We start from the raw sequence: 21,298 nt of genomic DNA on the forward strand, positions 1-21,298 counted from the left end.
AAATCATTGATATATACCACAAAAAGCAGGGAACCTAGTACTGAGCCCTGTGGAACCCCACTGGAAACAGCCTTCCAGTCACAAAAACACCATTACCGTCGACCATTACCCTTTGCTTCCTGCCACTGAGCCCATTTTGGATCCAAGTTGCCACTTTCCCTTGAATCCCATGGGCTTTTACTTTTTTTGACCAACCTGCCATGTCGGGGACCTTGTCAAAGGCCTTGCTAAAATTCATGTAGACTACATCAAATGTACTACCCTCATCGACCCTCCTCACTACCTTGTCAAAAAATTCAGTCAAGTTAGTCAGACACGACCTTCCCTTAACAAATCCATGCTGACTGTCCTTGATTAATTCGTGACTTTCTAAATGATGATTTATGCTGTCCCTCAGAATTTTTTCCAATATTTTTCACACCACCGAGGTTAGGCTGACAGGCCTGTAATTACTCGGTCTTTCCATTTCTCCCTTTTTTAAACAATGGCACTACATTAGCAGTCCTCTGGCACCATGCCTGTAGCCAGAGAGGATTGGAAAATGATGATCAGAGACTCCACTATTTCCTCCCTGGCCTCTCAACAGCCTGGGATACATTTCATCCGGGCCTGGCGATTTGTCTACATTCAAAGATGCTAAACCTCTTGATACTTCCCCTTTCTCTGTTTATCCCATCTAATATTTCATACTCCTCCTCCTTAACTACAGTGTCTGCATCGTCCCTCTGCTGTGAAGGCAAACGCAAAGTATTCCTTAAGAACCATACCCATGTCTTCCGCTTCCATACATAGGTTACCTTTTTGGTCTTTAATAGGCCCTACTCTTTCCTTAGTTATTCTCTTGCTCCTTACGTATTTATAAAACAAATTTGTGTTTTCACTGATTTTACTTGCCAATATTTTTTCATGCCCTCTCTGCTTTCCTAATTTCCTTTTTTAATTTCACCCCTGCACTTTCTATACTCCTCTCTGCTTTCTGTCGTATTGAGCTCTCGGCATCTGACAACAGCTTCCCTTTTTCTCCTTATCCTACCCTGTATGCCCCTTGACATCCAGGGGGCTCTAGATTTTGGAGTCTCACCCTTTTTCTTTGTGGGGACATAGTTGCTCTGGACTCTCACTATCTCCTCCTTGGATGCCTCCCACTGCTCTGACACTGATTTACCTTCAAGTAGCTGTTTCAAGTCCACATTTGCTAAATCACATCTCGGCTTATTAAAATTGGCCTTTCCCCAATCGAGAACTTTTACATAAGAACATAAGAATTAGGAACAGGAGTAGACCATATGGCCCTTCGAGCCTGCTTCGCCATTCAATAAGATCATGGATGATCTTCGACCTCAACTTAGCTTTCCCGCCCAATTCCCCATATCCCTAGATTCCCCTAGAGTCCAAAAATCTATCTATCTCAGCCTTGAATATACTCAACAACTTTAGCATCCACAGCCCTTTGATGTAGAGAATTCCAAAGATTCACAACCCTCTGAGTGAAGAAATTCCTCCTCCATGTCTTAAATGGGTGACCCCTTATCTGGAGACTATGCCCCCTCGTTCTAGAGTCTCCAGCCAGGGGAAACAACCTCTCCGCATCTACCCTGTCAATCCCCCTCAGAATCTTTTATGTTTCAATGAGACCACCTCTCATTCTTCTAAACTCCAGAGAGTATAGGCTCAATCTCTCCTCATAGGACAACCCTCTCATCCCAAGGATCAATCTGGTGAACCTTCATTGCACTGCCTCTGAGGCATGTATGTCCTTTCTCAGATAAGGAGACCAAAACTGTGCACAGCACTCCAGGTGTGGTCTCACCAAAACCCTGTACAATTGTAGTAGGACTTCCTTACAATTGTGGTAAGACTGCCTTACTCTCGTACTCCAACCCTTTTGCAATAAAGGCCAACGCCATTTGCCTTCCTAATTGCTTGCTGTACTTGCATGCTAACTTTTTGTGTTTCCTGTACGAGGACACCTAAATCTCTCTGAACACCAACATTTAATAGTTTCTCACCATTTAAAAAATATTCTGTTTATCTATTTTCCCTACCAAAGTGAATAACCTCACATTTCCTCAGATTATACTCCATCTGCCACCTTATTGCCCACTCAATTAACCTGTCTATAGCCCTTTGCCGGCTCTGTGTCTTCTCGCAGCTTACTTTCCCACCTAGCTTTGTATCGTGAGCAAACTTGGATACATTGCACTCAGTCCCTTCATCTAAGTCATTAAAATAGATTGTAAATAGCAGAGGCCCAAACACTGATCCTTGCGGCACCCCACTAATTATAGCCTGCCAACCGGAAAAAGACCCATTTATCCCTACTCCCTGTTTTCTGTCCGTTAAACCAATCCTCTCTCAATGCTAATATATTACCCCCAACCTTATGAGCCCTTATCTTGCATAGCAATCTTTTATGTGGCACCTTCTCAAATGCCTTTTGGAAATCCAAATATATTACATCTACTGGTTCCCCTTTATCTACCCTGCTAGTTGCAGCCTCAAAAATTCTAATAAATTTGCTAAACACGATTTCCCTTTCATAAAGCCATGTTGACTCTGCCTAATCATATTATGATTTTCTAAGTGCCATGTTACCACTTCCTTAATAATGGATTCCAGCGTTTTCCTGACGACTGTCAGGCTAACTAGCCCTGTTTTCTCTCCCCCCTCCTTTCTTGAATAGCGGTGTTACATTTGCTACCTTCCAATCTGCTGGGACCATTCTAGAATCTAGGGAATTTTGGAAGATCACAACTAATGCATCCACTATCTCTGTAGCCACATCTTTTAGGACCCTAGGATGTAAGCCCTCCGGTCCAGGGGATTTGTTGGCTTTTAGTCCTGATAGTTTCTCAAATACTTTTTCTCTACTGATATTAATTACTTTAAGTTCCTCACTCTTGTTAGCCCCTTGGTTCCCCATTATTTTTGGTATGCCTTTTGTGTTTTCTACTGTGAAGACAGATTAAAAAAAAATATTTGTATAAAGTTTCTGTCATTTCCTTATTTCCCCATTATAATTTCACCTGTCTCAGCCTCTAAGGGACCAACGCTTACTTTTGCTACTCTCTTCCTTTTTACACCTCACCTATCTTTGTCCTTTTCCATAACTATGCTAAATCTAACTGAATTATGATCATTACCACCAAAATGCTTTCCCACTGATGCCCCTTCCACCTGCCCAGCTTCATTCCTGAAATCTAAGTCCAGAACTGCCCCTCTCTTGTACGTACTGGCTAAAAAAGTTCCGCTGAATTCATTTTAAGAATTCTGAGCTTTCTATTCCTTTTACATGAATTCTATCCTCCTAGTTAATATTAGGGTAGTTGAAATCCCCTACTACTGCCCTATTGTTTTTGCTCTTCTCAGAAATTTGCCTACACATTTGCTCTTCTATCTCCCTCTGACTGTTTGGGGGTCTAGAGTACACGCCCAGCATTGTGATTGACTGACTGACTGACTGACTGTTTTTTGTTCTTTAGTTCAACCCATATGGCCTCATTTGATGATCCTTCTAACGTATCATCCCTCCTTCACAGCTGTAATTGTTTCCTTAACCAATATTGCAACCCCCCCCCGCTCCCTTTTTAGCCCCCTCTCTCTATCTCTCTCTTGTCTGAAAATCTTGTAACCAGGAATGTTGAGCTGCCATTCCTGCCCTTCTTTAAGCCATGTTTCAGTAATAGCTATGATATACTTCCACATGTCTATCTGTGCCGTCAGCTCATCTGCCTTGTTCACTGGACTCCTTGCATTGAAGTATATACCATTAAGCACTGCCAAACTCCTTCGTTGTCTATTTTCTAGCCTTTGCTTTCTCTGCCTTCCAAACTCACTTACTAATTTACTGCCTTCCATTTCCAGCTTTGCTTCTCTCCCTATTAAATCTATTCTCAGGTTCCCATCCCGTTGCCAAGCTAGTTTAAACCTTCGACAGCACTAGCAAACCCCCCCGACGAGGCGCAATCCGTCCGGCTTGTATAGGTCCCACCTCTCCCAGAGCTGGTCCCAATGCCTTAGGAATCTAAAGTCCTCCCTCCTGCCCTAGTTAGACCACATCTGGAGTACTGTGTGCAGTTCTGGGCACCGCACCTTAGGATATATTGGCCTTGGAAAGAGTGCAGCGCAGATTCACCAGAATGTTACCAGGGCTCCGAGGGTTAAATTATCAGGCGAGATTACACAAACTAGGCTTGTATTTCCCAGAATATAGAAGGTTAAGGGGTGATTTGATTGAGGTTTTTGGGATTTTCAACGGAATTGATAGGTAGATATAAACTTTTTCCACTGGCAGGGGAGTCCAGGACAAAGGGACATAACTTTAAAATCATTCGGGAGAGAAGTTAGGAAACACTTCTTCACGCAAAGGGTGGTAGAAGTGTGGAACTCTCTCCCACAACAAGCAGTAGATGCTAGCTCAATTAATCATTTTAAATCTGAGATCCATAGATTTTTCTAGCCAATGGTATTGAGGAATATGGAGCCAAGGTGGGTGGATGGAGTTAGGATACAGATCTGCCGTGATCTCATTGAATGGTGGAACAGGCTTGAGTGGCTGAATGGCCTACTCCTATTCATATGTTCATTAATGAGACCTGAAAAGGTAAATCCATCACGGGGTCTAGGATTCTTACAACCTTGGTCCAGATAACCTTGCAAGACAACTGGTACCATGGTCCTAAGTAGGCAAGCAGAAGGAAGTTTACTAGTATTGTATGACAAGCTGTGTGCTTTTAACTGGTTAAACTTCAGTAGTACTCTAGTGTCCACTTTGAGGTGTCTAAGATAGCCTCTATCAGACTGCCCAGGTTCTCGGCACTCATTTGGATATGTTCTTATTGTGAGAGTGTTTATAGCATATCCGGCAACAGAAATTCTATTTATGTGGATTTCTCAGTAGTTTGGTTTTGAGATTTAAAAATGGTTTCAGGTTTCTTTGAGTGTCGGACATACTGCTGACCAATAAACATTTACATATCTAAGCATGATTAGATGATTTTTAATTGGGATGAAGTCAGTACTTCCATTTTAAGTCCTGTAAAGTGGTCCCAATTTCCTTAACTATATGTGAAAACTAGAATATTATGAATTTACTTTAGTTTTGAGAATTTTATATATTTTTTAAAGTTCTTTTAATAACAAATGCCTTTTTCCTTTCACTTCTTTTGTGGCCCCATCTTCTGACAATTGGGGATTGCCATTGGGCTTCTGAATTCCTATTTGGTTTCTTGTCCACCCTCTGACCATTTCTGGCTATCGTAAGGTAAGGAGACATATTTTATTCATCAAAATTAGTAGCTTCTAAACACACACATTCATGTTTACCAGTAATTTTATTAGATGACACTGATGATTCTTCAGCTTTTGATTTGAGTATTCTGTTATCGACCAAGTCTGAGCTAAGTTGTGTGTCTGCTCCCATGGCAGCCTGTGAATTTATTAATAATGAAAGTGCAAATAAGGGAGAGGAAACCTCAGCGCAGAACATTTCATTGTTGGAAATGATCAAAGAAACCCCAAATGTGGTGCAGACAAATATGAAGGCACTAATTGGCCCGTTGGCTGACCAGGCTACAGTAAGTTCAGGAGGAGGTATAAATCTTGCAGATCTGATTAAAGACTGTGAAGATAGTGACCACCAAGATTCAAATCCAACTTTTCTACCTCTTAGTTATTTCTCAGAATTGCCTGCAGTGATGAATTTTGAACAGTCTGTCAGTCCTGCAGCAGACATATCAAAGTTGTCTTTTTTGACACAAAATAAGACTGAAGGAATCTTGCAACCCTCCCCCACTTCCCCCTCAAAACTGCCTTTTGCAACATTAGACACCAATCACAGTCATTCTAGCTCTTTAACTCTGGCATCACAAAACCCTGAGTACCTAGCATCGTCACTTGGGGCTTTGAATCTAGTTGATCAGCTGAACCAACACCAGCAGAAAAGTAATGGACTTAATGATACTCTGGTTACAGTTGCCCAAAGCAGCCCGATAGACATAGTAGGAGAGAATAATAGTTTGTCCTTTCATCAATATGGAAGTCCGTCTCTAGCTGATCTTATCGAGGAACATAAAAAAAATAGTCCAAGCAGCTCTGATTCTCTCTCCGTTCCTCTCGGGGGCCAGTCAGTAACTTCAACAGACAGTGTAATATTACCATTAGGGTCGTTATCATTAGCACAGTTAGCCAGTGAAGATCCGACTATAACAATGGCAGATACGTTTACGGGGTCGTTGTCCTCTTTAATAACGTCCAAACCAATGAACACTTCTGAACTGGGAAATACGTCGCTGTTTGATTTGATCACAAATAATATTCAGCAAATGCCTGAAAATTCAAAAGCAAAGGACATTCATTTTAGCACATGCAAAATTCAGCATTCTTCAGGAAAAACTATAGGGCAGCAGTCTACTGATTCAAATATGCTTACAAAAAAAAAGACCTCCGAACCAGAGATTGATCTTCCAAGTACACTTGTTAAAAAATCTATTTTCCATTATACAAAACCAGTGAATTACAAAGCCCTTAATGGCAACATGAGTATTCATAATCACAAGCTTTCAAAGCGAACAAGGACCACTTCTTGGACAAAACATTGTTGTGCTGAACCATCTTGGTTTGCTCTTGCCATGTGTTTTCAGAACCCTATAAAGAAAAAGAAAAAGACATTACTTAATATTCACAAAAAATTTCTTTATAGCAGGCAAGTTCCAGAAACAATAGGAGATGATCAGGGCCCTTTGTTTGAAATAAAACCATTTGACTTCAGTACACCTTCTCCAGATGATATTATAAAGGCCAGCCAGAAGAAAGCTTTTAATAGAGACTAGGACTAGTGTAATGCTGCCTCACTTTGTATTTACACTGAGTTGTGTACAGAGTCACTGGAAAAAAAGTTTTTCTGTAGTTAGCGATACTTTGGACTGGACCATCATCTGAATTTAGAGGGAGATTGCTCAATTAATTCTCACACACTGGCATTATTTCAGGCTGTTGATGCATATTAAAATAACATTTCTTCTGTAAAGATTGAAGGTTATCGGCAAACCTTCCACACACAAATTAGTTAATTCAGTCACTGGTCACTGTCCATTGTGGCATAATGCTGAACTTTACCTCTATAGCAAAGCTTTAAATGTAAATCTTTGTTCTTCAAATTCTGTAATAAGATTGAATTTCTCTGGACCAATCTTTATGAAGCTTTTAGATTTTTATTTTTTCTAACGTTCCAAGACGGTTTTTACGGAAGTACAACTTCAGTGTATTTGTAATCTTTCTACATTTTTAGATTTTAGTTCTAATGGCAAAAAGCAGCTTTCCAATTTTCAATAATTTCTTCAGTCATTATCGCCAGTAAAAACTGAAGATGGACTTTTAAAAAAAATAAAAAATAAAAAAAAATGCTCTTTACAGTTGCCCTTCGTGTCAAGTAAAGAACACACTGGAGAAGATTATAATTCAGCTTTTTATTCATTTAACAACCGTTTAAAGAAAAAAATAAAACCAGCCTAAAAGGGTGCAGCTTACGGTATTTTTTGGTGGTGGTGATGGGGAAAACCGAAAGCCTTTTCAGTACTTTTCCACCAGTTTTTCAAATTGCTTCATATCCGAGCTCATTCTTTTTATATAAGAAATCACACACCAGGTTATAGTCCAACAGCTTTATTTGAAATCACAAGCTTTCGGAGCGCTGCTCCTTCGTCAGGTGAGCACACTTCACCTGACGAAGGAGGAGCGCTCTGAAAGCTTGTGATTTCAAATAAAGCTGTTGGACTATAACCTGGTGTTGCGTGATTTCTTACATTTGTCCACCCCAGTCCAACACCGGCATCTCCACATCACAGCTGATGACCGTGCAGAATACTATTTTCACTGGTAGAATGTTGTACGTGAGACTAGAATACTTATTTTTAAGATCATCACTTAAATTTGTACCAATTGCTTTGCAAATCTTCAATTCTAAAATAGTGATGACACACATCTTGTGCGATTCATCAGAGAGAAAGGCATTAAAGGTTGTGCTACAGATGTACAATTTTCCATTTTTGTGCCATATGGATCCGTTATGAAGATGTTAGCAGATGTTTCCATATTACTACAGTATGTCATAGCTGATGCTATTAAATCATTATAGTATAATATGTGACTGATCCTCTTGTTGGCTATTGTGGTCAAGCTTTGTTCCTCTTCTCTGGTGAATTGTCAGAAATGTTGAAATTACAGATGAAGTAGGTGGAGCTCTTCAGTTGCAGGAGCTCCTTCCAGTGATGCTGCACTTACGGTCCCTACTTTTTGCACCATGAACGAATCTCATTCTACAGTTTACAAACTGACAGTTTAAAATGTTTAAAAAAAAAAAAAATGTCTGCTTGTAACTAGATTAAGATTGGCTAGCTGTGCATTCATATTCGCTGTTGTAAATGACATGACATGCGCAATACACTTGTAACTTCATGGCCTGAAAGTTAGAGTAATCACAGCCTTGAAATACAGAATCTGTTACAAGGCTTCAACTTAATGTGTTTGTTACTGTTCATGACCCTAGCATGTTTTATGGTTGATATCTTAAAGTTATATGTTTACAAAAAAGTAAAAGATTTTGACACAAATTGGAAAATTAAAATGATTTGACATAAGCATTCATAACAATATTTTAAAATGTGTACATTTCAAATGAGTTAATTTGCTTGCGTGTGTATAGATATATATATTTTTTTATATAAAAGTTAAATCAGTGAATTTAGATTATGATTTTATTTGCATATTGACATTTTGAAGTTGTAATGCAATTGTCAATCAGTCTTATGGATTCTGGACTGCATGAATAAATTCAATTTAAAAAAGGTTATGACCTGGATTTTGCGTTAAGAATAACAGTGAGGCTAACAGCGCTCACTGTTGTTATGGAGTAAATCGGACAGCAACTTCTGGAGTACGCACATGTGCAGTTAAACACGGAAATCCAGAATATGCAGTCCGAGTTGCCCTGCTCCTCCTCAGGCTGCGTTGTGACAGTACCTCGCTGATAGACTCTGCATTGAAATCCAATGTAAGGGCATGAAGTTGTGGTACTTGCCTACTAGTTACCCACTAAACACGGCAGAAAAAGTTAGGGCTGGTGTATTCGGGTACAAGTGAATTTTTAACGTCGTGATCAGTCATAATTACTGCCAAACAACCTAATTTTACAAGTGTGGAGTCTCATTCCTTTGGATTTTAATTAGTGTTGGAGATTTAAAAAAATATTTGTTTTTTCTTTTTCTGTCCTCTTTTAATCTCTCTCTCTCGCTCTCTCAATGCCATATTTCTTTCCCACTCTTTATTTCGCTTTCTGTATGTGATTGAAATCTAATTTATAATTCCTGGTTTACACTTCTGGTTCAGACACCGCGTGTCTGAGGATTCTTCAACTTTGGTGAGGTTGAAGAGCCTCGCTGTTTCTTGTCCTGCTCTCTCACGCCACAGATCCCCTGTAGAGGGCGCTGCGTCGGATCAGACACCCGAGGACAGCAAGTCTACGCTCAAAAGCCCGCGAAAATTCTGTGGGCAGCTGTCAGCATAGTGAACGGCGAGTGCAGTTTCTATCCGCTGCCTGCAAAATCCATGCCTTTTATTTTCCAGGGTTTTATCTTTTAGGCTTTGAGTTACAAATGTTTTTTGTCTAGTTTGAAAAATAATTTCCAAATTATGTTGGGTTACTTCATACTACTGTATGCTGATGAGAAAGAAAGGAAGCATTTTCATTTATATAGCACTCTATCACATCCTCAGGACATCCCATAGCCTATGCACACTGAATCAGCCATTCAAGAGGAAGCCCAGAGGGAAACTAGGGATGGGCAATAAATGCTGGCCTTGCCAGTGGCGTCTACATTCCAAGAATAAATTTTTTTTAAATCACAAAATCCTGGAAATACGTATCAGCATCTGAAAATAAAGGACAGGTTAATGTTTCAGGTGTAGATCCTTTGCATCAGAATATTAGCCTGTCTCAAGTTTTAAGATACTGATTGTTGAATTTCCAGTTTTTGCAGTTTTGTTTTTTAATTTTGCAGATGTTTCTAAAAAGAAAAAGGGATGCTTTATATTTCACTTGTCTCCTAGCATTTAAATGTAAACCTCTGATCACATATGGAATGAAGGGAAAAAGTGAGAATCATATGTAATCACTTGGTAATAATCCGTTTATATGCCAATCATTGGTTTCAACAAACTGTTATTTTCAAGTTAAGAATGTAGCTTCAAATGTAACAGTGGTATTCCCAACTGAACTCCATGCTGAGAAATCAAAATACAGGAAACTTTGTGCTATCCGGCACCCATGGGACCGAGCTACTGCCGTTTTTTTAAAAGGTTCCGGATAGACCAGCGTCAATGTTATCAGATAGGAGCTTTTCATCGCAGTATCTGACCACAAACACTGTTGCTCAGCAACAGCTTGTAAACACTCGGCCCAGTAGCTTGGAAGCGTCTCTGAAGCTGTTGCTAAGCGACAAAGACGCTTTCCAGAGCCTGCCTGTGAAAAGAATGCTAGGAGGAAAAAAAACACCTAACTAAAAGGCTGCTGATTTCTGCCGTTAGATCAAAGTTGCCGGACATTCAACTTCCGGATAGCTCAAAGTTTCCTGTAAGTAATTCTTACACAAAATGGATAACTGTAAAATGACTGTCAAACTTAAATATTTAACAGAGACAGCTTCTTGGAGACCAAGCAGAATTGGTGTGTGTGTGGAGTTGGGGAAACCATATTAAAATAATTTTTACCAAATAGATGACTTGTTACATTTTTGGTGAATGCTTGTACTCATCAAGGTGAGGGATGCCCATGAAGTGGAATGGAATATGTTTAGTGTTTGGGCATCCACTGATAGTTTCAAGTACTTCTAGGTTAAGTGTAGCTTGGACAGAATCAATATATAACTCTCTCTACACTGTCCAAATAAGGTGTCTTAATACCTATACTAACAAAAAAAATGCCATTGTACTAATAGATTTTTTAAATGTTCTTACAGTTTCTCTGGTTTAGTGATACTGGTGCTAAATTGTCTGAATAGTGGTTAGTTGTGTGCTATGGTCCCTTGCCCTCTAAAACTACACCGAGTCAGTGTGATTCCCAGAAGTGAAAGGCTAATGTCTAACCCACTCTATGGCCGGGGTTTCCTGAGGGGGTCGGTGGCGGGTCGGGTGGGACAGTTTTTTGACAGCAGGTCGGAACCCGCCACAAAGCGCCTTCACCAATGTTGGGTCGGTCAGTGCTAAGCAGACCCGACGTGCAGTGGCGGCGACCCAATTAAACTCATTACCATCTAGTTGACAGATCATTAACCGGCTTTTTTAACTTACCTTTCCACTTCAACTTCATGTCCATGGAGACCACGACTGTCGATCTGAAGTGGGAGTTCATTGGCCATTGCTGCAGCTGATTACTTGACAACTTCAAATGTACAGTAAAAGCTCCCACCTGACATCGTCACTTTCCTCAGCCACAAACTGTTTTATAGTCCATTTCCAGCACAGATTCTGCAGGCTTTCCACTCTCGCCTCATTGGAAAACTCTCTCATCATTGACAGATGCTCATGTCATCTCTACTTCAGCTGCCATATATTCCATCAATGCCATCTATTCCATCAACATGGGTGCCCTTTATACTGTCTCACCTTGGTCCTCAGAATCCAACCACGATCAGCCCCCACACCAGCAGCACCAACAACAACACCAACCTTCTCCACAATCAGCTGATGCTGCACAGGACAGAGGACATTAGCACCCGAGCATATTGCTGCCCGGTAGGCCAGGGATGGCCTCACCATGGCCAGATTTACTTCACTTGGCGCTGTACACCCTGGCTGCCACATGATGTGCCAGGTTGGCACCACCCCACACCAACACCATAAAATATCCCTACAATGTCCAAGCCATTGCTTTCACATCTCCACCATTGCGGGGGGGTGGTGGGTGGGTGGGTGGTTAGTGTTATGTCTCGCCATTCAGTGCACTAAACCACTTCCAAAGGTGCACACAAATCTGTCCAAGAACGCAAAGTGTTGAAAATAAAGGTTTCAATGTTTGACAGCACATTAACAGAAACTTTACATGAACATTGGTTAAAACATTGGCTACCCTTGTGTGTTGTTAGTTGGTATGGTTGCACTAGGGTGAGTGTGAGGGGTGGCTAGTGAGATGGGGATGTGATAATGTAGATATAGAGAGGGATGGGTGGAGGTGCAAGTTAAGTTGGTGTGAGTAAGGATGTGTAGGGTAGAGAAGGCAGAGTGATGGGGATGTGATGAGAGGCACAGCAGGATGAAGGTGAGTGTGGTTTTGTACTAACGTTTCATGATCTAATAAGATCATTGAAATGTTTGCGGCACTGCACCCAGGTCCTCCTGACAACATCCCTGCTTGTGTCCTCCTGTGCAATGTGCAACCAGACTGCGTTAGTCTCCTGGAGAGATCTCTTCTGCCCAACGGAAGATAAGAGGACCTCCCTGCGTGTTCTGACTCCCTCCATATGCTTATGGAGGGAGTCATGGAAGAACCTGGGTGCAGCCCTGCACCCCAGTGCAGTGATTGTTAGTGTTTGCAGCACTTCAATGCTGTAGAACACTGACAGCAGAAATAAGAAAGTTGGCCATGGTCCCTTTTAAGGAAACCGACTGATGACGCATCATGAACGATGTCACCAGACCAGCTTCCTCTAATTGGACTGGTAAATGCGCTGGGCGGGCTTGGCTTAAGCCCCATCAACATAAAATCATTTTCCAGAGCGGGATGAAGCTAGCAGCAGGGTCAGGACCTGCCACTGATGTCACCTGCCCCGGACCTGCCAAGGTATGGAAAATCCAGCCCATTAATCCAGTTGCCACTTGAATACAGGGTCATCAATTCTGGCTTTCATATCTCTCTCTTTGAAGTGTTTATCAGAATATTAGAGGGACAAGATATATTTTATAGAAACATTCCACATAGACTGTAGAATATTTCTGTGAAATACTTCAGATTTTCCCCACTTCAGGTAGCTTGAGGGACTTTACAAAATATGCACCCCTATCCAAAAGTGGGGATTTAGGCTAAATCATTTGGATTGTTGTTTGTAAATAGGTAATTTATGATCAATGGGCTAATTAACCTTTTTAGCCAAGACTGAAAAGTTATTAAGTTTCTAAATACCAAATTACAGCCAAATGTAAATGCTGCAGATACCAATATTGGTATTTATGGATGTATATTTGGAGCTTTGTAAATACTAGCATTTATGTTTCCATACTTTGAGGGAGATGCAGAACTCACTTGTTAACTTTTGGATTTGTTCAATCACTAAACTAAAAGCTCCATGACCAGTTAGTTATAGAACTGTCTAATGTTGGTGCTGTAGTTACCCGTGCTCTTCTAGCTATATTCCTGCTTTTTAGAGTTTTGGTACTGGGGCCAAAGTCATTTTTGTACATGAGATTAAAAGTTGATGTGGTTGTCATAGCTACTTAAAACACCTTTGGGTTCATAGGCTTCATTTATTTACATTCAAATATTGGAAGAATTTCCCCAAAAATTTTACTGTGTTGTACAGGTCTTTGCTATTAACATGTGAATTGTATCCATGGAGAAAACCATGTTAGAATCTCATTATAAATTTTAATAGCTCAAAAATAGCAGCACTTATAGACCTTATCTTTTAAAATTCAATACCCTATATACTTTGGAAAAATATTACTGTTTTGATTGTGTGCCAGCTGTGTATTCAAGACAAAACGAAGCCCAGTAAATGTTGCACACACTTCCATGTAGGTGAATGTGGCAGCCATTTTGTGCATAGCAAAGTCCCACAGACAGCAAAGAAATGAATGAATAATTAATCTATTACTGTGGATGTTAGTAGAGGGATGAATGATGGCTAGGATATCAGGAAAATTCCCAGCTCCTCTTCGAATAGCACCATGGAATCTTCACCCATCTAAACAGGCAGACGACGGCCGCAGTTTAACGGCTTGCTAGAGGATGGTATCTCTGACAATGCAGCAGTCCCTCAGTAGTTCACTGAAGTGTCGGCTATCTTAGGAGCTCATGTTCTGGAGTGGAATGAAAGATTATTATTGCATAAGATTCCATTTCTCCCTGTGGCCTCCCTGCTTAGCCAATTTTTCTTCTTGTATCCTTGTCCTGCCCCCCCGCCCCCTCCAATGATCTAATTCCCATTAGCTTCTCGCGTGTTGCAGACTACTCCGTGGGCTCTTCTGATAATATTCACTCATTACGCTAGGGGAACACTTGGGGTTTGAGATTGATCAACCTTGCACTAGGGGGAGGGGGAGCCTCAAGAATTCCCATGTAAACAGGTAAACACACATGTCTTTGGTGTTAAGAGCAAGCTTGATTGCAAAGAATCCCGCTGGAAGATTGATACAGGAATCTGCCAGGACAGGATATTTATTAATTAATAAAAGTTAGTCATTGGAAAATGTCATGATACATTCTGGAGCAGAAAGAAAGAACTTGCATTTATATAGCATACCTTATCACATTCAGGACATGGTAAAGTGCTTTACAACCAAAGCAATACTTTTGAATTTAGCCACTGTTACGTAAGCAAAATTGGCAGCAAAATTCCCATGCACAGCAAATGAATGAATGACCATTTAATCTGGTGTTTGCTGAGGGTGGATTGTTGCCCAGACATCAGAAAAACTCCTCGCTCCTCTTCAGACCTCGTTGGGGGATCTTGTATGTCCACTCCAGCAGGTAAGTGGGGCTTTGATTTATTGTCTCTGATCTAAGATGGCAGATTTGGAAATGCAGTAACCTTTCAGTACTGCACTAAAGTGTCTGCCTAGATTGTGTGCTGAGGGGCATGGTGAGACTTGAAACCTCAAACCTCTTACTCAGCTACTAACTGAACCAAACTGATATAAATGAAGAGAAAATATGTGGTACTGTGGTTGTGATACTAGACTAGCAACTTGGTTGGGAGTTCAAATCCCACCATGGGAAGTTGTGAAAAAAATCTGGTAAATTGTTGAGTAGCATCAGAAAAATGAGCATGAAAGCTGCTGTGTTGTAAAAATCCAATGAGTTCACTATTGTCTTTTAGGGAAAGGAACCTGCTACCCCCAAGTTACAGTGAAATAGTCCCTGTAACTAAAGTGTTCAAGAATTACAAGCACATACAGAGAGTAATAAATATCGCAACTCTAATGTGCATTGTTCGTCAGACAAGATGCTAGGCAGGTTATCTGTTGGCAAGCTTCAATCGCTGATGCCATTCATGTCCACTACTACAGGAAGATGATTGAGATGGGCGTGATTATTCTCGGATTGTGTTTTTTCCCTTTGCTTTTTTCCCTGGTGGTCCAGCTGAGATTAGGAACTCATTGTATTGTTGGGAAGCATGGAGACAGACCTGTGGCCGACCCACTCAGTGATGCAGTATGCTTGTTCAGCAGTGCATTATGCTACAAGGCTACCTGAATCATTCTTTTTTCTATGCATTTAAAAAAAATATTGCTATATTGTGTTTAAAATTAGGCCATTTGCTAGTTTCATGTCACGTCTATGCTTTTAATGGTATTTGCATTGCATTTTGAATGATTTACATAATCTTGCATTAACTTTATTTCTGGGGGATTTTTTGAAATGTAGCCCAGGTTTTTAGTTTTAATCTTGTTGGGGATCAGGGCAAAGAGCACTTTAACATTAACATGGTGGTAGGAAAAATAATGGAATCCCTACTAAAGGAGAGAATAGAAGAACATCTAGAAACGAAAAGTATAATAATGAATAGTCAGCATGGATTTTAAAAGGAAAAATCTTGCTTGACCAACCTTACTGAATTTTTTGACGAGGTAACAGAGTAGACAAAGTTGATGTAATTTATCTAGATTTTCAAAAGGCCTTCGATAAGGTACCCCATAATAGACTAATGAATAAGGTCAGAGAATGCGGAGTCAGGGGACAAGTAGCAGAATGGATTGCTAGCTGGCTTCAAGACAGAAAGCAGAGAATGGGAGTAAAGGGTAGTTATTCACGTGGCAGAAGGTGGGTAGAGGTGTTCCACAAGGATCAGTGCTGGGACCACTGCTGCTCACAATTTACATTAACGATTTAGACTTTGGAATCAAAAACACAATTTCTAAGTTTGTGGATGATACCAAATTTGTGGGGGGGGGGTGGGGATAGTCAATACTGAGGAGGATTGCAACAAATTACAGGAGGACATTAATAAACTTGCAAAATGGGTAAATAATTGGCAAATGAAGTTCAACACAGATAAATGTGAGGTATTACATTTTGGTAGGAAGAATAGGGAGGTCACTTATCACTTGTCTAGGTGGGGTAGAGGAACAAAGGGATCTAGGAGTACAAATACACAAATCAATAAAAGTTGCGACATAGGTTAGCAAGGCCATAAAAAAGCAAACCAAGCACTAGGGTTTATTTCTAGAGGGATAGAATTGAAAAGTAGGGAAGTTATGCTAAACTTGTATAGAACCTTGGTTAGACCACACTTGGAGTACTGCGTGCATTTCTGGTTGCCATATTATAAAAAGGATAGAGACACTGAAGAGGATGCAGAGAAGATTTACAAGGATGATACCAGAAATGCAAGGGTATACATATCAGTAAAGGATGAACAGGCTGCGTATCTTTTTCTCTTGAAAAAAGAAGGCTGAGGGGTGACCTAATAGAGGTCTTCAAAATTATGAAAGGTTTTGATAGCGTGGATACAGAGAATTTTTTATTTTTTATTTATTCGTTCGTGAGATGTGGGCGATGCTGGCAAGGCCAGCATTTATTGCCCATCCCTAGTTGCCCTTGAGAAGGTGGTGGCGAGCCACCTTCTTGAATTGCTGCAGTCTGTGTGGTGAAGGTACTCCCACAGTGCTGTTAGGGAGGGAGTTCCAGGATTTTGACCCAGCGACGATGAAAGAATGGCGATATATTTCCAAGTCAGGATGGTGGGTGACTTGGAGGGGATCTTGGAGGTGGTGAAGTTCCCATGCGCCTGCTGCCCATGACCACCTAGGTGGAAGAGGTTGTGAGTTTGGGAGGTGCTGCCAAAGAAGCCTTGGCGCGTTGCTGCAGTGCATCTTGTAGATGGTACACACTGCAGCTATGGTACGCCGGTGGTGGAGGGAGTGAATGTTTAAGGTGGGGGATGGGGTGTTAAGCGGTAATATAATAGCAAAATACTGCAGATGCTGGAAATCTGAAATAACAACAGAAAATGCTGGAAATACTCAGCAGGCCAGGCAGGATACTGCCTGGCCTGCTGAGTATTTCCAGCATTTTCTGTTGTTAATCAAGTGGGCTGCTTTGTCCTGGATGGTGTCAAGCTTCTTGAGTGTTGTTGGAGCTGCACTCATCCAGGCAAGTGGAGAGTATTCCATCACACTGCTGACTAGTGCCTTGTAAATGGCGGAAAGGCTTTGGGGAGTCAGGAGATGAGACACTCGCTGCAGAATACCTAGCCTCTGACCTCCTGTTGCCACAGTATTTATGTGGCTGGTCCAGTTATATTTCTGGTCAATGGCGACCCCTAAGATGTTGATGGTGGGGGATTTGGCAACGGCAATGTCATTGAATGTCAAGGGGTGGTGGTTAGACTCTCGCTATTGGAGATAGTCATTGCCTGGCACTTGTGTGGCGTGAATGTTATGGACTGCTTCATTATCTGAGGAGTTGTGAATGGCACTGAACACTGCAGTCATCAGCGAACATCCCCATTTCTGACCTTATGTTGGAGGGAAGGTCATTGATGAAGCAGCTGAAGATGGTTGGGCCTAGGACACTGCCCTGAGGAACTCGTGCAGCAATGTCCTGGGGCTGTGATGATTGATCTCCAACCACAACCATCTTCCTTTGTTTCCACTTGTGGGGAAGAGCATAACTAGAGGTCATCAATATAAGATAATCACCAAGAAATCCAATAGGGAATTCAGAAGAAACTTCTTTACCCAAAGAGTGGCGAGAATGTGGAACTCGCTACTACAGGGATTGGTTGAAGTGAATAGTATAGACGCATTTAAGGGGAGGCTGGACAAGCATATGAGGGAGAAGGGAATAGAGGGTTATGCTGATAGATTTAGATGAGGAAAGACGGGTGTAACCTTGAATGGAGCATAAATGCCAGCATGGACTGGTTGGGCCAAATGGCCTGTTTCTGTGCCGTGTATCCTATCCAACCTAATATAATGTGAGTTTCAGATGGGACTGTCCAACATCTAGATATTAAAACTAAGACGACCGAGTGCCTTGGCCTCTGATGTATGAAATTTAAGTACGTAGTAACAGTAGGTTTTTGTTATAGTACAGTGGCCAGTGTTTGACTTAAATCATTTGTATATGGTTTTGAGCTATGAATTAAAGAATGCAGCTCACTTACTTGCTGCACAAGCAAGTGGGTTTGTGATCAGGTTGGGCATATCATTAGGTACCTCGAGAGTGGAGCACTTTTGCAATTGTGGCTGAGGGACTAAGGGAAAATTAACACACAAACCCCATGAGTGCATAATGCCTTACTTATAAATGTTACAGTAACTTAATCGCATTCAATTTACTGGGGTTTCAGATTCTTTGTTACGGTTTTGGGTTCTTATGCTTGATATTTCTTTGGCTTCACTGTCACTGACCACTTTCAGAGGTAGACCTTTCATAAAAAACCAGAATGTGCCTTTACCTGTCCTCATCTGGGTAAATGTAGTGAGAGCCAGTGGTTGAACAGAGACCCTTATTACTGTGCTTCCGCTAACTGGAATGTATCGCATGTTGCCACATGATATCCTTGTATTCAGTAGGCAGAAGAATATACTCTGAGAAGCTGTAAACTACCAGACAAATTTATTGAATATCTTATGATGTATTAAAATAGTTGAGTGTGTTGCAATATTTCATTTCAAAATGCATTGAAAACTCATCACATCTCTTCCTGACTTTTTTTGATTCCGCTCTGTAATGGCATAAATGGCTCCTTCAAACCAACCCAGATTTTCTTGCTCCTTCTGTAGCCACCTTGAAAAATTCAGTCCTCTAAACGTGCTTTCTGCTGCTTAGACCGACGTAGAGTTGGCAAGAATGGAACCTAGCACAATTGTACTCACTGGCTGGTATCCTGACACAGCAATCCACTCGCCCACAAATTGATCTAAAATGTTCTGGAGTAAAGTGAGTATAAAGCTGTCAGTACCCCCAACTCTGGGTTTACCAGCCCCAGGCAACCCCTAGTCTGCAGCTTAGATAATTTACCAGGCAACATAATTACTATGGCAACAAGAGCAGGTCAGAGGTTGGGTATTCTGTGGCAAGTGTCTCACCTCCTGACTTCCCAACGCCTTTCCACCATCTACAAGGCACAAGTCAGGAGTGTGATGGATTACTCTCTACTTGCCTGTATGAGTGCAGCTCCAACAACACTCCAGAAGCTCGACACCATCCAGGACAAAGCAGCCCGCTTGATTGGTACTCCATCCACCACCTTAAACATTCCCTCCACCACCGGCGCACCGTGGCTGCAGTGTGTACCATCTACAAGATGCACTGCAGCAACTCGCCAAGGCTTTTTCGACAGCACCTCCCAAACCTGCGACCTCTTCCACCGAGAAGGACAAGGGCAGCAGGCGCGTGGGAACGCCATCACTTGCAAGTTTCCCTCCAAGTTACACACCATCCTGACTTGGAAATATATTGCCGTTCCTTCATCATCGCTGGGTCAAAATCCTGAAACTCACTCCCTAGCACTGTGGGAATACCATCACCACACAGACTCACCCCCATTGTCTCGAGGGCAATTAGGGATGGGCAATAAATGCTGGCCTTGCCAGCGACGCCCACATCCCAGAAACAAATTTTAAAAAATAATAAAAAGGCCCTTTCTCCGTTTGATGCTGCTGAGGTAGTTTCCCTGCCTTTGCTCCCTGTCACCATGCCCCCTCACTCCTATTTCTTTCCCCAAACTTTCTTATGACCGTCCTCCTCCCATCTGTACTCCTCTTCTCTGTCTCCTGCCCCATTTTCCTCTTCCCTCATCCTCCCCCTTTTCTCCCTTCTCTCCCTCTCCTCTCCATCCTTTCCCCCCCCCCCCCCCCCCTCTCCATTGTCACTTCCAGCATTATGGTCCGGTTATCCCCTCCGCCCTCTAACCCTCTTGACCTGAACACTGCACGCAGTCTTGACTTCTCGTGCAGCATCAAGGGATATTATAGATCTACAGTAAATGCAGACTTCAGTATTTTCCTTGCAATCAAAACAATAAAGTTACTTCTGTGCTAATCCTTTAAATAGAGCCCATGAAATATTGTTACTTACGTCTTGTGTAGCTGTGCAGTACCAAGGAGATCTGGATCTGCTCAGACTGACTGACTGACTGTCTTCGTGCGATACCATCCAAGATAGAGCTCCAAATTCTTTCCAAGTTATCCAAGAAAAAAGGACATTAAAACTATATTTCTCATAGTTACATTTAGATAGACATTTGAAGGATTCAAAATGGCATCTGCCCACAGTGGCCAAACAAACGTACGTACTGTAAACAGCTCCATTGATGCTTGTAAATGAATTTAATGGCTTGACCCATTGATCTGTTCCAAATATTTTGAATTAACTGTTAGATACGTCTCCATCTGCAGACAAATTTCATCTTGTAGTTACAAGAGCAATCCCATTGATGGCAATTGGTCAACAACAAGCAAGTCAACTTCGACCAATCAGTGCCTTTGGAATACCATACTGTAAAGCATATTCTCTGGAACTTGATGAATCAGCTAATACTCCTTAATTTAACCATGTGTATGTTGTAACCAGCAAGAAAAAATCCACCAAATAACTCCTCAATCCTCCCTCCTCTTTCAAAAATATCACTCATACGCAAATCCAATGTCTAGCATGTGAGGACTGGGCATGCTGTCTTTGGCATTACACAATAGCCTGGAATCTACTGTTACATAGGAACAGGATTAGGCCATTCAGCCCCTCGAACCTATTCTGCCATTCAATTAGATCATGGCTGATCTGTACCTCAACTCCGTTAACCACCTTTGTACCATATCCCTTGATACGCTTACCTAACAAAATAGTACAGCTCTCCTGAGGTTTGGTGCCCAAAATGGTGGTAATACACCAGATGGGGTTTGACCATGTGCTGTGAAAACCTCCCTGACTGCAATAGTGACGCCTGAGACCAGCTGACCTTAAAACCTGTAATCTTCCTCCCCACCCCTTCCTACCGGTTTCCCTCACAGGCTGTGTTTTCTTTTGAAATTAAACGTGTTACTTTTTTAAAGAAAACAAATTCAAATGAAAAAAGACATT

General features: G+C 41.5%; 2 protein-coding genes across 3 annotated transcripts in view; both read left to right on the plus strand.

Moving 5' to 3' along the window:
• Positions 1-21,298, plus strand: part of LOC147112851 (HBS1-like protein) — a 179,115-nt gene that overhangs the window by 29,918 nt on the left and 127,899 nt on the right. The gene's annotated exons all lie outside the window — the stretch shown is intronic.
• On the plus strand, positions 5,421-7,835 carry LOC147112852 (uncharacterized). Its single transcript, XM_085996272.1, has one exon. It carries the CDS (start codon positions 5,421-5,423, stop codon positions 6,828-6,830), a length of 1,410 nt encoding a protein of 469 aa, XP_085852398.1. The 3' UTR covers positions 6,831-7,835.

The sequence above is a fragment of the Somniosus microcephalus genome, chromosome 9, assembly GCF_052327205.1.
Source record: "Somniosus microcephalus isolate GS21.2 chromosome 9, FLI_Smic_1.0, whole genome shotgun sequence".
Lineage (NCBI taxonomy): Eukaryota > Metazoa > Chordata > Chondrichthyes > Squaliformes > Somniosidae > Somniosus > Somniosus microcephalus.